General features: G+C 38.8%; 1 protein-coding gene across 2 annotated transcripts in view; it reads right to left on the minus strand.

The window, feature by feature from the left end:
* Window positions 1–2,020: 2,020 nt before the first annotated feature.
* tango2 (transport and golgi organization 2 homolog (Drosophila)) overlaps window positions 2,021–17,646 on the minus strand; it is a 20,462-nt gene continuing 4,836 nt past the window's right edge. For both annotated transcript variants that reach the window (XM_020590544.1, XM_020590543.1), the window contains exons 3-9: window positions 14,784–14,872; window positions 10,969–11,088; window positions 10,507–10,624; window positions 4,422–4,488; window positions 4,082–4,224; window positions 2,735–2,839; window positions 2,021–2,314 (exon numbers count right to left, since the gene is read on the minus strand). In XM_020590544.1, the coding sequence (XP_020446200.1) occupies window positions 2,194–2,314; window positions 2,735–2,839; window positions 4,082–4,224; window positions 4,422–4,488; window positions 10,507–10,624; window positions 10,969–11,088; window positions 14,784–14,872 (763 nt within the window). In that variant the 3' untranslated portion in view covers window positions 2,021–2,193. The remainder of the gene's footprint in view (window positions 2,315–2,734; window positions 2,840–4,081; window positions 4,225–4,421; window positions 4,489–10,506; window positions 10,625–10,968; window positions 11,089–14,783; window positions 14,873–17,646) is intronic.

A 17,646-nucleotide genomic window follows, 5' to 3' on the forward strand; every position in this document is an offset into this window, starting at 1 on the left:
CCTGTAAGGCCCCCGGCTCCCAGTACCGGTGTTTTGATGATTGACAGCTCGACGGACCAATCACAACGTCCCTCCATGGCAGCTACTGGTATGAATAACCCATAAAGAATTTGGCATTTTGGCTGATGATCTTCAGATGTTGCAATTATTAAAACCCTCATCAGAGTGAAATAAGAATGTTGGTTGTGTGTGCTGTATTTGAAAACTACTGATAGCATTATAGTGGTTATAAAGTGAGTCATCAGATTAAAATCATATGTGTTTTATCTGACAGGTAGGCTAAATGCACAGTTAAACGGTACGGTATGGTAGGCGGTAGGGTAAGACTTTACTCATCCCACAGTGGGGAAATTCCTGTGTTCCAGCAGCAATAGAGAACAAACAAAGGGGCATCTGTGAACATTTTTCTTCCATTCCGTTACCACTAGTGTCTGTGTAAGTAGGTTTCCTGCCAGTTATCAGATTAAAGATTTCAAGGCGTTACATATATTGAACATACAGTATATTAGTCTAATGTACAGTATGTCATAAGGGACATATTGCAAGAGGATCATGTGAATAGCAATATCTCAACATGCCACTAGATGTCACTATTCACCAACAGTAGCTGGTCAACAGTCGGAAATAACATCTTTACCTTTGGTTCTTAATTTAACACACTTTTTATGGAGACATTACCTTACACTCCTTTCCTGGCAACTTATTCTAACCTTACTTATCAAACTATAACCCTACAACCAAGTATTAACTCTCAAACAGCCCTTTGAGGGGATGTGATAAAGTGAGGCCCAGCCAAAATGTCCTCACTCACATGGTATAATCAGTCCTTAACACTGTTGGCCATGCATACATTTAAGATAAAGCAGCTAAATGTATTTACACATAAATTTGATTTTTCCACCTGTACATCTCCTGGTGTGACCTGTCAACCTTTTGTTGAAAATAAAGTCTACTGTACTCTGCCTGGAAGAGCCACATGCCTTTAATTAAAGCTCCATTAAGTCACAATAGATCAATGTAAATGTGAGAAAAATTATTCAAACATCTAAGTGTGAGTTCTCCTGCTTTTATAGGTAGGTGAAGTTCTGACATTAATCCAGCGGACTAATGGTTAAGTGCATCCTCACTGAAATAAAATCTCCTTTCAGCACAATATGGTAGAAATTAAATCCTCTTCAAAACTTTGTCCAGTAGAAGGTTACAATGAATTTACAACAGATATTAAATGTTTTCACACAGCCTTTTCCACTTTGAGTTCAGGCTAGTTAAGTTTTTGAGTTAGTCCCAACTTCTGAATGAGGAATTTATGTATGGGGTGCATGAAAGCATGTGGCTACAAAAAGTGGCTTCCTCACAGTCTGTTTGTGTATTACCCTCAATATTTTGTATGATACATCAATAGCAAGAGTGATAAATTTGTTTTTATTGTCAAGTAGCTGTAAAATGCATTATTCTACCATGAAAGTGGTCAGAGATCCAGTGTAAAGCATCTACATTCAACAGTGAAATATCTGTTGCAACACTGAGATTACTACGGTGCCAGGCTGGGGCATAACTAGTCACCTGTAATAGTGTTACAGAAATCAGAAATTTAAAAGGATAATGGTAACTCTAATCTGTGACCATGAGCTTAAATATGACTAACATACACACCTTAAAAAATACTGATGACCCTATGAATTCTCATTGTGCAAAATAATTTTTCAAGACTTTTACATTAAAATGCAGTTTTTTGTTTTTTTTTTATTGCTGTAGCTCCCGAATTCTATTTTAAATTGCAGTCTCGAAATTGGGTCACTGTAACAAGTGTATATTCAGTGATCGCAACATAAATAAATTACATTACAATACAATAATCCAGTGGATGGCAGTACTGATTACAGATCAAAGCAGGTTACCAACAATCTGTAATAGGTTAGCCTTCTTGAAGCAAACCAGCCCTGCTGTTTTGTGACATGTCAGGAAAATATTCTGCTTTACAAACTCATACGAGCTCTTGTGCTCATTTAAAAGATTGCCAACCTGTCCAAAATATTTATTTCAACTTAAATGAAGAATAATACATGTATATCACTGTTGTTAATGAGGCAGTTGGTGCTGATTGGCTGAGGAAAATGTGCAGAGGGTATGCAGCGGTTATGGAAGGAAAGGTGATGCAGAAAGGCACAGAGTGGGCTTCCTCCCTTTATGTCTTCACTCCTGCAGTTTGAACTGGAAAGAACTGGTGCTCCATTTGCTTGTGTCACAGTCAAGCATGGTACGCTCTGTGAAGGTCACATTATCTTCTGCATCTATCAGTATTATGGTGTTGGTCCTGAAAGGGCAGGGGCACAGACGGTACAAACACAAAACACAAAATATGAAATCAATGACTGAAAACACTTGAAAAAAATAAAGAACACAGGTGGCAGGAGTAACACTAAAGGCAACTATGATCCTTTAGATGTCACATTTGAGGTATTTAGCCAAACACCCTTATCACAAATGAGTAGGCAGTGACAGACGGGTTGATGGCTCTGGCAAAGACTGACCCTCTGACCTTTTGGCTACAAGACAGTCTCTGTATCAGCTAATCCACCGCGGTATCAATCCTCTTTCATTTCCTCACTGCGGAGGACTGATTACACTGGGGATTATTGTGTAGAAAAATTTTTCTGTTGTCTGTGATTCTGTAGTCTAACACAAGGCTGTGAGTCACTTCAGTGGAGAGAGACTGGACACAGGGGGTGCTGACCTTGTGCCATAATCAGGGGAGCGAACGCACACTGCTGACAGAGCCTGGACCATGGACTTGGTGTAACCATCACCCTGATGCTCCTGAATTGGATCAGGTGTGTTCCTGGAAAACAAACATGTTTCCAATACATCATTCTCTGTTATACTGTCTTTGAAGCATATTTAAATCAACAATTCCTTTAACAAGTGCCATTTTGGACTGATCTGTAATATGCATTCATATAGTTATGCACAGATGTGTGTCTCAACCTTAACTGATCAAGATCGTTTGGAGACTTTCTCTTAATTCACATCTCAGAGAAATATGTTTTAAAAAGATATCAGGCAAAACATAGGCCATGCCCTTGCTGAATCTTGATTTGTTAAAAAAATATATATAGGCCATATACAGTGCAGTACACACAACAACTAGTTCACAAGCGAGCCTGATGAAAGAGACACAAAACTTGTTGCTTACTGCTCCACTTGCAGAAAATGCAAGATAAACATTTATTCATTTTCAGATGGTTTGCAGTTCAGTTATTTTGGTTTGTGGCAAGCTCCCCTTGTCATGTTACATAGGTTTTCTGATATAGTGGCTTCTTCTTGAGGTTTGAGTTTTATGGGTTGGCAAGACATTCTGGGTTCACCAGACCAATGTCTAGGTCAAGTCCACCATATGCTCTTGTCAAAAACTCAACTTAATGCTTGATATTTCAGGTTATTTGCTTTCAGTTGTACAAGAGAATTCATTTCTACAACCTGGGTTGCAGTTCTGGCCATCACTCCTATTGGTTATTAAAAACATGTTACTCAACAAGCATGTGTTCAACTATGTGCAAAGTGCAAGAAGAAACCATAATTCTACAGAAACATCAGTGATCAGACATACAAATCCCAAGTTTAACCAGGCCAGAAAATGATCTGGCACATAACAATATACAGAACCACAGCTAGTCACATTTGGACCACTGACTGTATACAAAAGCTGGACAAACCCACCGTGATGTCACCCACTGGTTTTCTGAAGAGAGGTTTTAAAGCTCAGTCTGATTGTCGCCATATTACTGGTGCTTCACTCTACCACCTACGGCTAATCCAAAAATGGCCAAAGAGGTGTAGCATCAGTGGAGCTTGCTAGAAAGCTAGCAGCTAGCCACCTATGGCGGTAACCTCCCACCTGTCTTTCAAAGCGGCCATGCCCTTAATTAATGCGTAAATTTTAGTCTTTAATATAATTTAAATGGGTGAGTTATTTTAAATTTATAATTTTTATATAACTCATGTGAAAACAAATTAAAATGAAATGTGTTATGGTCTGTGAATGTACAGCGAGAGTGTAAGTAGGTGGGTGTTTATCACTTACAATTCCTCATTACTGAGGACACCAAGAAGCTCTTGCACCAGTCTATCACAAGACAGGGACTGGTCATTGACAATGCTGGTGAAGTGATGCTTGCCTTTCAGCAGTTTCTTCTCCAGCAGGGAATTACTCAAACCATAGATTCCGGCTGAGAAGCATGTGAAAAATACAAACGTATCCACTGGTGAGCTCTGTTAGTGACCTTGTGGTACATCATCCAATAAACAGATAATCTGGCAGCAATATCAATATGGATATGTCAGACTCGCATGAATGGGCCACAGGTGAAAGAGAAGTGTAAAATGAATTGTTTCTACAGCAACTGTATTAAAAAACACAGACCTGGTTTTAGACAGATGGGTTCGGTGCTGCCTCTGTTTCCATAGTAACACATTGTGTCTTGTTTGGCTCTACACAGGATACAGTAAGATGGAAAATTAGAGCTTGTATTTTTTTAATCATTTAACATGTTTATGTCTAATTAGGAAAGCTGTGTGAAGGGTCACAGTGCTTCTACACTCTTGAAATAAACACTAATATAGCAGAGATGACGCTTAAAGCAGCACTCCTGAGAAAATAATCTAAAATGCTCAGTCAAAGAGAATAACAATAGTACAGCAGGGATCATTCTTTAATGAGCATTCTTTTCCTTGCAGGCCTGGAAAATAGAGAAGTCAGTTTCATTTGTAGATACTTTTCAACTGGGAAAATACCAAAACACCATAGTTAAATGCAGTAATTAAATCTTATTTTAAAGGATCAACTGATAAACATTAAGAATTATAAAACACAAACGACAGCCTCAAACATGTCCGACTACCACAAAACCATTTAGTAACCACGTTAGATCTCTTTACAAAGTTCTCAGTGAGAGGGAATTTATTCCGTCTGAAAAATCAGTCTGACATCAAGGGCATCTCTGATGGCTTGGGTACAGGAGAGTGAATAATAAGTTATGACCAAATCCTTTGAACCAGTAGGAGAATAAAGTTTGATGTCATTTTACGATAGCTGCACCAGTGGCATCAGTTAGTCTGAAACGTGCTTGCAACACTACTTCAACATCTAATTTGGAAAGATTCCCAGTCAAGAGCTGGTAAGACAGAACAGAATGTGCTGCTGGGCTTATTGGTCAATAACTAAATTTGGTAGATACAAATCAGGCAAAGGAAGTGTGCCTCTGGTCTACACCATGTATCACCACATGTAGAAATGGTTTGCCATACAACTCATTGCCAGAGAAAAAACAATTAGTCACTCAACTGATCAGCTCATCAAAAAAATAATCAATAACGTTACATTAAATTTTCAAGTAAAAATTCCAAAGATCTGATTAATCCAACTTATTAAATGTGAAGATTTGCTGGAAGTTAAATCATGTTGAGAATTTTTTACCAATCGCCACACAAGGTTGCAGTGGGTAGCACTGTCACCTCACAGCAACAATGTTCCGGGTTCAAATCCTGACCTGCACCTTTCTGTGTGGAGTTTGCATGTTATCCCCATGGCTGTATGGGTTTCCTCCAGGTACTTTGGCTTCCTCGCACAGTTAATTGCCCAAGGGCGTGAATGTGAGTGCGAGTGGTTGTCAGTGCCAGCTCTGTGAAAGACTGGCGATCTGTCCAGGTTATACCCTGCCTCTTTCCCAGTGCTGGCTGGGATTGGCTCCAGTGACCCTGGACAGGATAAGCAGTATAGATAATGGAGAATTTTTTTTTTTTTTTTAACTATTTTCTGATTTTTTTCTTTTACATATCTATTCATTTGTCTGTCAATAATAAAAATGATCCTTAGTTGTAGCCCTAGTGATATTTAAACCCTACAGCTTGCTATATTGTTTAATCCCAGATAATTACAGCATATTGGGTTTCAAGAAGGTAAATATTATGTACAAGAAATATGTACCACTTGATGTTAACTAAGATTTCACAATATTTTAATCAATTATCAAATCAAACCTCACACAGTTAAATGACTGCCCTTGTTTTCCTTAGTCAAATGTAACAGAAGCAGGATTTTTATGTATTAGGTCAACCCGAAAACCCAGAAATGATGCAAGTGATGGTGTGATATGTAAACATATATGCTTGCATTTACCATTTTAACACATACAGTAGCCATCTGATCTAATCTGATTAGTCAGTTTATTACTTTGGACTTATTTCATAATTCATGCCATGGGCATTTTCATCTCTTTTTAACCATAGCAAACTACCAAGCACTGAGTGAATAATATGACAACACATGACATGAGTAATATGACATGAGCAAACCTCACACACCCTCTCACATCTCCTGTAAATGATTAACGATGCACATGCTTGTTTAAAACCAGCGGCCCCCGCGCAGAGGTAGTCGTTTTCTGTTTGTGCAAGAGCTCCTCTGTCTTGTGTCAATTTCCTGCAGCACAATGTTTTCTCAAAGCAGGACAGTATGTGTCCAAGCAGCTGAGAGAACAACCTGAAAGCTGTACATTACACTATCTCTCTGAAGGGAAGAAATCATAGGCCTTAATACTGTTTCCAACTTGTATCCAAACCCAGGTGAACCTTCTGAATATAAAATGACTTTTTCTGTGTTCCTGTGGTTACTATGAACACGGTAACACCAGCCAGTGTTGAGTCAGGCGATACAGTAGCTGTCACCCCTCATATGTGCATGTGCACAGCAGCTGCTCAGTGGAAACCCAATGGGGCTGTAATCTGATGGGGAAGGGAAGAATCTGTAAAGCCATTATCTATTGTCACTTCTGCTGTGGGCAAATACATTGACTGAAATAATATTTTGATCACTGCACTGTGACCTGAATTCAGCAACAGTTGAAAGGCCTGGTGGGTATGTGTGTGTACACTTTTTGTGTATAAATGCATCAAACTGGCTGTGTCAGTAGTAAGTGGAAGATTTGCAAAGAGATAGTTCTGTATCTGCTATTTGAGACTGGCTAGAATATTGAAAGTCCCATCAGGTGTGGGCTGATTTGGGCTGAGATGAGGGAACAGCAGGAGGTCAAGGCTGCTGGGCAGAGAGAGAGAGAATGAAGCAGACTTTTTCAGATCTCAGTCAGAGAGTTAATCAGTATGCTGACTGAGAGATGTTCTAATGAAGAGTCCTCTATACTGAAGCTGCAGGGCAGTTTCCCTATCGCCAGCTGTAGTTGGATGAGCTTTCAGTGTTATTAGCTCAGAATGTAGATGGGCATATTTGTGGAAACTCCCAGGTTAGGGCAACATGTACTCTTGTATCCAACGATAGAAACTATGCATGTACAACCACAAATGCTAAACACAACGTGTAACAATTTTGGTAATCCAGTGGCTTTTCAGACAGCACCATCATGAGGTCAAAATTTCAATCTGACCAATGCTGTGATTTATGACCAACTACTTGAAAAACCAATGACATACCCAGCAGCACAAACTGTACTTTGTGTTTAGCAATAACTAGTAAATGTTAGCATGCTAACACAACAAAGAAGTTGAACATGGTAAACACTGTGCTGTCTTAACATCAGCGTGTCAGCATTGTCACTGTGAGCATTTAGCTCCTAGTGTCAGAATGGCTGTAAACACAGTTGTGCTACATTTAGACGCAGTAAAAGCAATTAACTTGATTTAATCCTTATAAATATTGCGGGCACACCCTGTTTCAACATCAGCTGCCCTATGTGGCTTCAAGATGACCTCTAACTTCAGAAATAGAGTATAACACCATAATATTCAGACTTTCATGGAAGGATGAATGTAGGAGAATGTTCCAGGGTTATCATCCACTCTTATAAAATATGACCCCATGCTAACAACTGCAAAGCCAAAATCAACATTATTTTGATTTCTGTTGCAATACATCTGGATTCACTCAATGAACAATGTTGGCGACATTTGTCTATTGCTAGTTCTATTCAGTACACAATCATGTTTTATTCTACTCAAAGTGTTTGTTATACTCCACAGGTAATCTTTCACATATTCATAGTAGTTTCTCTTTAAAATGTTGAGAATTCACCCACATGGACATGTGTTTATCTGCTGCACTGCTGTTTTTTCCCCAGTCTCGACACATTTCTGCCAAGAATTACAACACATGGTTTGAGGTCATTAGATTGAACCAGTTCCTAAAGTTGTTTTTATAAACCAGCCACAGTCTGCTTGACTGAAAGTGCATTAAGAGAGGTATTTCTTCACAGGCAAACATCAGAGGAGATATTCATTAAAATGGATCATCTCTGGGCATTGGCCTTAAAGTCAGAGTGACATACAATGGGATCAAAAACCAAAGCTATAGAAAAGTCAGATGAAGAGCTGGATATGGAGCCTTGAGAGCATCAAACAGAAAATATGTGTGATCAAAATTTAAATGTATATGGCCTTAGGTCCACTGGGGGAAGGCTCAGTGTGATGCTCCAGACCAGGACATGCACGACTGCCACTGAATATATCACATGCATGTAGAACTCAGCCCAACAAGATTAGAGATGATTAAATCAAGGCAGTATTGGTTTAACAAGCGTCACATTTATAGACGAGCAAACTATAAATCACTGCCAAACTAAAACAATGAAATGCGCCTGAGCATGTACATCCTGTCTCTCAAATGTATCTCAATAAAGGTGATCACACACCCTCTCAAAAAATGAATGATGACAGAAAATGCTAAAAAATGGCATGCGCATCTTGTCTTGCACCACAACCACATCATAAGTCACGTCTCTGATTATTGATGAATGAGAAATCATGTCACTGTTATATGGAGCTACTGTACTTTCTATCCACCAGACAAAGTTACTGATTCAAAAACAAACTAGATGACTTATTTCCTCTGGGCTGCTGGACACACTACGGTGGAAAAAAAAAAAAAGCCTGGTAACGATGCCGCTTTTTTAAATGTAGTCTTGCTTTTCAGTCACTGTGTCTCACATCTTGTCTGCAGTGAACACAGTTCCCATCAGACAGGTATTTGAGAGGAAAATCATAGTCAGTACTTCCACAGCATGAGGCTCTGGTGAGTGATTTCAGATGACAGCCAAGTCAAAGTGACAGACATAAGGCATTATCACATGAGAAACACACTTTCCTCATGTCCCATGAGTGTGGGGTGCCAGGAATGTCACTAGGGCAGTGGAAGCACAACTACCGCTCCCAGTCCCTCCACAGCTACATACATGAGAGGGTCAGAATATTAGGAACACCTCTAAATATAATGTAGTCCAGTACAACACTACCTTTAACTATGACCTCAATAATAAACATATTTATGACAATTTCACCAAAGCTGAAACATTTTGACCTTCATAATCACAGATGTTAAGGTAGAAGTGTTGCATTGAAGTGCATACAATTGCACAGGCACACCTAATAAAGTGACCAGTAAGCGTAGTTTTATAAAAGATCAGCTGGAAGTCAGCCTGAGACAGCGTTTTAAGCTTTAGCTTAATTACCTCACTAGCTACACTTGATAAAATTTGCCAATAACAGCTGACATTTCCACTAGCAAAGCTGACAGGCCAAAAGCAGCAGGTCTACCTCTGTATGGTGACACATTTCAATAAACCACAGCAGATCCATCATATTGATTAGATGACATCATAGTCTGAAAAACTGATATTACAAGCCTAACACAGCAAAAAAGACATGTATCTCTCTAACCTAAAATAATACTAAAATGTGGGGATGTGTAATGATGCAGCTGAGCCTCCAACCTCTGGCTGGCAGAAACTGAGACCTGTTTTCATGCCAGTTGTCTCCAGGCGCCTCCACCATGACAGCTAGCTTGTTATGCAGTGATCCTGCTTTGATTTTTCTCCCTTTGCCATTTCATCAAGTTCAGTCAAATCAGGTTGTTTGAAGCAGACAAGCAGGGGAAAAAACTTATTATTTTATAATGCTGTCAGACCTTCTTTGTCTGAAACCCTGATACATGAACAGATTCCTTTAGAATTTTAGTGCTGGCTCTATCACAGTTTAGAATCTGAGATGTCTTTTCAGTTCTGCCAGCTTAGCACTCCAGAGATGAAGAAGCTGCCTTTATGGTTTTTTTCCAAGGTAAGAAAAGGCCAGAACTCAGGGGAGCAGAGTTACAACCCATTGTCAGGTACCTAAAAAAGGTTTGTGCCCAAAAATTTCAAGAATCTGTCTCGGGTGTACAGACCACAAGAAGTCACTTCATGACACCCACAGTGCAAAAAAGAACTTGTCTTAACATTCAACAGCCTTCAGTGGCCATATTACATATTTTTCTACCTCTCTGGAATAAATTCAACTTGTGTAATGTAGCACTTCGGGGGTATGGCTACTTACCGGAAGACATGACTTTTACAACAAAGTCTCAGTGAAAAGAGTCAGTGAAAAATCTCACTATGTTAACATACTTGACTCAGTTGAACAGGTGATTGACCACAAACTCAAATGGATTTCACCCCACCTTTTACTCACTTGAACTCTGCTGTGATGAGGTTGAAGCCATTGTACAGGTGGCCTTCTGTCGACACCTTCTTCAGGTAGGTGCAACTGTCCAGATCCTTGTCCATAAGGTAGTTAGATACTAGAAATCCTGAAGAATGGCAGCAGTAAAAATAACTGCTTCTTAAATTATTCACTGAATAGACCAGCCTAGTGTTATAAATGATGTTCTAAATAAATGTAAGACATGAAAATTGCAGCACAAGTGATCTCATGACAGCCTTCAAAGTGTAGTGAAAAACGCAATATTGTGCTTTAAGATGTTAAATGGTGGATGACAAATGTACAGCACTGGCTTATTAAAGAAGCTGCATAAGTAGAATTAAATGTATTAAGAACAGTTCCATTTTCAAATAAATCTGAATATGTAACTTAACACTAGACATTTTATCAGTGAATATACAGTATCTGCGTCTTTCTTTGTGGCTGGCTCACCTCTTCCTTGTGCATCAGGGTTGGGACGTCCTTCCATGTAGTTGGTGATTGCAGCTAGCTTGCCCCGCTTGGTGATCCCCAGCCACGATCCTCCTTCCTTACCAGCTTCTAGGTCCAGGCCTGTGTAACACAGTAGTAAAATGTGCATTAAATACAGCTCCAGCGTTCATCAGACTTCACATGGAGGTTACATTCGTTGTACGCTGGAGACATTCATTAAGCAATTACAGTATATTGATCAAAACAAATATTACAATATGTTAAATGCAAAAGACCAGTTCCTCATTGTAAGTACTTCCTCCATATTTTTGAACACCAAATAATAAATATGGGCAGATGTCTCACTCCAGAACTCCACAAACTATTCTAATTTCATTTGTACTCTCATATAAGGAATATATTATTAAATATTTCTTTTGATTAGAGTGCCATCATGTAAAATTTTGGCAGTAATGAGATCAAATCCATCCATTAGTAAATCAGTTATTTTCTTTCAATATTCCTCTTCTTTATTTGTCACAGAAAAGGTGCAGCCCTGCTAGTCTACTGCACTTCCTGGTGATCAATAAAGACACACTGACAGTGACCAAGAGACCCATGTGCTCTTATTCCTTTTGGGGGTGGATGGAAAGCTAGCCCGATCCCACTGGGAGCTATAGCTTACTTCCCCTTCTTGTCATGTTATGTCTCCTTCGGGGCTCTGCCCCCAGCACTGCAGATAAGGCAGAGCCATTTATTCCTGTCACATTACATAAAAGCAGCCATCAATTAAGGGCCCACTACTGGAGTCCTGACCCCTGTATTACAGAGGGGAGAGGAGAGTGATGAACAGCGAGGCCATCTCTGTGTTTCCTTCTTCACTAGGAAACAGGATAATTGATTTTCTCTCCTTGGCTATAATGTATATTGGACATCAGTCAATTAAATATAGTTTACCATGGGTTGAGATGTTGTGTGACAGAGTGTAGAACAACTGAGGTGAAGGAGAGATTTTTTTTTCTTCTTGATTGCTGAAGGCTATTTAGCCTTGAATAAAAGCTGCTAAGAAGAGCTTATATCTGGTGAATTTTCACATAGCCAAAAGACTTAGGTTTTAAAATCTAATATAAATTCTTCTGTTATATCATCAGATAAATCTGTTACCCACTGCCCGATTTTGTACTGTTACCTCAGTCAGGGGCAGGGGGTTATGTTTTTGCTGGTGTTCATTTGTTTGTTAGTAGTGAGCAGGGAACAGTTGTCCAGGCTTGCTGAAGACAGATTATAAGCGCCTTTTCTGTCTTGAATCTTTAGTTGACACAGACCTTATACGGTCATTGCCGTGACTTGTCCAGTTCTCCTTCGCCCGCTACACGCGTCTTCTCTCTTCTTCTTCTCCTTTTTTTCGGTTGTCTTCTTTTGTGGTACACTCAAAACATTGCAAAATAATAGAACATGAGATACGAACAATAAATTCCTCAACACCCATATAAAACTGGTATAACACTGTGCAACTGCATATTTCAACCCATCACAACAAACCATGAAATTTCCTAATGAGCCACCATGTGACGAAAACAAACACCCTAATGCATCACCACAAAGACAAAACGCGCTCTGGCAAACAAAAGAAAACAACACTGAGTCTGTGAATAATCAGATTACTACAATAGTATAACTCAAAAAGTATTAACAGATTTTAATGTCATTTTTTGGAGAGGTATGGTATGGCTCACGGAATAACTGATTAGATTTTGGTGCTGATCCATTGCATAATTTGGATATAGGATTTTTCTAAAGATTATTCACCACTGTCATTGTACTATGTAAAGCTAATCTGTTCACAGTGTGGCTTGTTCATTTTGCTAAAGCTACAGTAGCTGCTATTCTACAGTCTGGGGGGTATTCCAGAAAGCAAGTTAAGTTTGTTCAAGGTGAAATGAGGGAAACTTTAGCTTTTCTGTTCCAGAAACAGAGATCTGCTTTATGCAGCGACAGCTGGGCGAGAGCCTGATGGCAGAGATTTTTAGCTTGTTAACATTTTCATCTGTAGGACTGGTATTATAGCATTTTATTACATTTTGACATTTTTTGAGGCAAGAAACAACAATTACTGTATTAATCTTGGCAACTTTCTAAAGTATTGCTAAACATTACATTTTAGAGAATCAAGTATTTCCTTTTGTCTATTTATAATAACCTGGCTAATAAGCCATTGCTTATGATACATGTTTAATCCAAAGTTAGCTTTCCTTTCTTTCTACAAAATACCTGCACACAAGTTTAATGTTAAAATACCTATGTGTTATTTGGACTTCATATTTAAATGCGATTTGTCCTACATTCCAGTCATATAAATGTGCATTTCAAATGTGCAGCCATGGTAGGAAGGAAGTTATAAACTATATAAATTAACTTAAACCAAGATTAATTTATCATAAAATGTGAGAATAACAGTCACACCAAGACAGGGGTGTGAAGTATTTGTGCAAAATTCATTTCCAAATATTATGACCAAATATTATATTTGCATCACCACAAGAAGTGTTTTCTCAGCTAGTAACATATTTAGACTTTTTGGTTCCTTCCATATTTATTAACAGGCGCATACGACGCCTAAGCCAGGTTTTAGCACACCAGAATTAAACAGCCTTTCAGCCAAAGTTTGTAGATAAAGAATGTTTAGAAACAGAGTCTAAAGTTTTATTTAAGCAGAATTGTTTGTTAAACCTCAGAGAAGCCATCATAATGATCCTGTGGCAAATTAAACGTGGTTCTCTTCAAGACATCTCCAAAACGCCATGTGCCAAGACCAAGCTCTGGCTCAGCCAGCATCTGGAAAAAGATTGCTGAACAATGGCTGCAGACTGGAAAGCCAATTCATCATAAAGGAGGAGGCAAATCTTGCCCTGAAGACAAAGAACACTTTCTGAGCTCACAGCCCCATATGGTGTTCTGGAACTTTGGACCCACACAAACCTCTACTCTGGCCCAAAATGCTCCTAAACAAAGACTACTTCCCCTGGCCAGAAACATATGATTATAGTTTCCTCTTCAAATTCTCGTTTATGTCCTAGAATTTAGTCACCGACTGGTCCATTAGCAATCTCTTTGTTTATATGTACCATCTGCTCCATTTAACAAGCCTTATTCCCTTTTCCCTCCTTGTACATACAGTATGTAAATACATTTATTTAGCTTATAACTGGTTTTCTTGTGTCATCTTTTTGTCTCTTTTATTTTCAGTAACTAAGTCAATGTCCTGAGGACACACTGCTTTCAGCTCAGACTGAATGAATTGTAAATTATTTATAGTGTGGTTCATGATAAAAACCTGGTGTCCTTGTTTTTACGAGGTATTCATATTGGTAATTCATACATTGTAGTCCATTTTTGCCACACAGCTGTTGAACAAGCAGAACACAAACTTGCAGCTATGACCTCTTCACCACTTTGCCTGTGGTCCACTCCCTGAAGTCCCCTAAACCAATGAGTGAACGTCAGTCATGTCTACTGTTTTTCTTGAATAATTTTCAGACTCCAAATAGCAGCAGTAGGTTTTCATGATCAAGCAATCATATTATGGTGGTCAAACTATCATGGGGAAAAGGTACTGCCTATTGGCAAAGGTTGGCACTCTCTTTGAGCGCTGTCTAGTTTTGTGCACAACACTTTAGTGTTTTGGATAGGGTTCCTTTGCAAAAGACAGGTTAAATAAATGATAAATACAAAACCTGCATTTTAAAACAAAAATAACTGGCCTAGTACTTACTTACCATTTTCTGTTAAAAAGACAAGCAAAAGGTTACCCATGGTGGCCTAATGTATCAACTTACCACTGAGGATCTCACTGTTGGTCCTCCAGAAGTCTGCAGCTTTGGATGGCCTGTTGTACAACTCATCTCTGTTTGCAGCCAATATTAGCCTGTGTAGATGGAAACAGAGGTTGGACATGCTGCTTTATGTTTGTTCATTCAGTGAGTCTTGTTCATTCTCTCTTGATGTGAACCAACAAAGTATTACAGAATGCCATCGGTGGTCTTAACAGCACATCCATCATTAGCAAAGTCATTCATCATCATGAGGATGATGATACGTCATCTCCTTTATCTTCCTTCTCAGCTGGTGGCTTGTCATACGTTTATATCCTGCAGCTTTTTTATTTTAAAAATGATTCTTAAGTCCACATTATTTCTGCTATATTTGTTGTGTCTGTGCTTTGGCTTTAACCAGTGCACACGTTCCAAGTGGATGGAAATCTAGGAATATAAACTGTTGTGCTCCCTATACTCAGGTAAGCACTTGTCTGCAGTTTCTAAATAGAGAGTAATCATTCATCTTTTCTCAAACATTCCTCTTAATAGTAAGTCCTCAGCTTACCCATAACTTAGACAGGTGATTATTATGTGAGTGAGATGGCAGACTGTTTTCAACTGCCTCAGTTTTCAGGACACCATGTTTTCCTGCTTAATAAAGGCTTCAGAGGTGTCCAAGAGCTTTCAAGTAGAATATTTTATTTTACACTCTGAGCATGATTCAGAGGACACAAAAGGTCAAGGTTAGAGGGAGGAGGATGCCCTTTTGATGATAACAAATGAAAATGCTAAAAAAAAAATAAGATGGCAAAAGGACAAGCCAGCAGAAAAATAAAATAACTAATCTTAACACAGAAAGTAAAGTGAAAAATAAGTTAAGATCCAAAACCACCAGCTGTGTCACTGTGTCATTATTTTGGTTTTTGCATGTTTTATATATACTCTGAATTACTAAGACCACCTTCCATACTGTATATGATTAGAGAATGCCTTTTCCATCCTTCCAGACAGCCACTGGTTACATTCAATTGAGCACATTGTAAGAAGGAACTTAAGAGACAGGGGTGAATGTTGTGGACAAAATAAAATACCATGATGCTATCTCCCTGTTTATACCTAATACTAATGTTGTGATATTGACTAAAGTTGTTAATCACAGGGTATAAATGTAAATTCAATTTTGTCTCACCAAGGCAAATGTTCTTATGTTCAGGAACAAAATATATTAAAATTTTCTCATGCCTTTGGTCACAACCAACTTTGTCCTTAAACTCTATGCAGGTAAATGTTGTATCAAACCCACAGAACCTCATTTTACAATGGTAGTGGGGAGCCTTAGGTTTTCAAAGAGACCAAATCCAACAGGCTGAACTGGGGATTTATATAGAGAGTAAATCATCTTGAACATTTCTTTTTGATCAAATAGTACAGCCATGAAAAATGCAGTCTTGGGTTTGTGTATTTCACTCAGTCTAAATATTTTATAGCTTCACTGAAGAGTTCGAACAAGCCAGTTCAGAATATTGTCAGACAAAATGGAAAAAGGTTATACCTGCTGGCTGTAGGGATAGGATAAAATATTAGGGGGCTAAAGGTTTTAAAATAACAATTCATGTCTTATTCTGTACATGATCTGGGTAAATAATCTTATGTACATCTCAAATTACACAGCGGTGTGTGCCTGCCTCGCAGTTGTAACCTCTGTAGGTGTTTCATCCCATTTTAAATCTGTTTTTATTGGCAAAGCTAGGCTACACAACACAAACATTTACTGCTACAAACAAGAGCAAACTGCCAGAACAAAGGTGTGATCTAATTTTAAATAAACTGCCTCCAATGTTTAACACAGGCTGGCTGTCAGTTAGCCACCATACTACATGCTGACCTGCATTATTGTTCACGGTGTCAATGAACAACAATGCCATTACGTTCATGGCCATTAACTACTATAATGCCACACTCACCATTCCTTTCTACACGCCTGAACAGGTGACTTCTGTTAACTGTCCAGCAAGAAAACAAGCTTTAAATCATCACTATGCATCCATTACAAAGTCACATGACAAAATAATGCATCTTCACCAGGCTCATCTGTCCTGTTTGATGCAAATAATTATTCCCTCTACTTACATGAAAAGATGACCTTTCATTCTAACTTTTGTATATGGAATAGCATTTTAGCATAGACATATTGTAGAATTATGCACGCTATGGTAGGTAAGCCTGCAAAGCACTAACATATATTGCATGTACTGTATGTTTGCCAATAAAATTAACTGCTGTTAAATGTACACAATTGAGGCAGGCCTTTCAGTACCCCAGAGAGGCACTTAAATGCCTTTGAGCAAACTCCAGAGACCAGTGTTAAGGGCAAATTAAATATATTGACCTCTACTTTAGCAAATGTTTCCTCAGAGCTCAGCAACAGCCCTCCAGCTGTCTAATTAATCTTTCAGGATAGGAGCATGGATCCTGTTTAAGAGCACATACTGTAGATAAACCAAACTGACCTAATAGGGGTCAACCTCTGTTCACCAGAGGCTAATGATCTGTCTGTTCCCATGCCACTGTGTGAGCCACCACTGCTCCTGAAAACAAAGCTAATACTAATGATTCTACACAAAGAAGAGCATCAGCTATCAGCTGCTGAGAGGGATCCGATAGCTGAGGGATCTGTTACGAACAGCTCAAATCACAGCAACTGCCAGCCAGCCTCATCTTGTAGGAGAGATGGTGAGAACTATGAACTTTGATTTGTTTATCTAGTCAACAAGCACAGTGGCTTGTGGACTCGGCAGCAGCAACTTAAGATTTGCTATGGGGATATATACAGTATATATACACACACACACACACACACACACACACACACATATACATATAT

This window comes from Monopterus albus, unplaced genomic scaffold (genome assembly GCF_001952655.1).
Source record: "Monopterus albus unplaced genomic scaffold, M_albus_1.0 scaffold12.1, whole genome shotgun sequence".
In the NCBI taxonomy this organism is placed as follows: domain Eukaryota; kingdom Metazoa; phylum Chordata; class Actinopteri; order Synbranchiformes; family Synbranchidae; genus Monopterus; species Monopterus albus.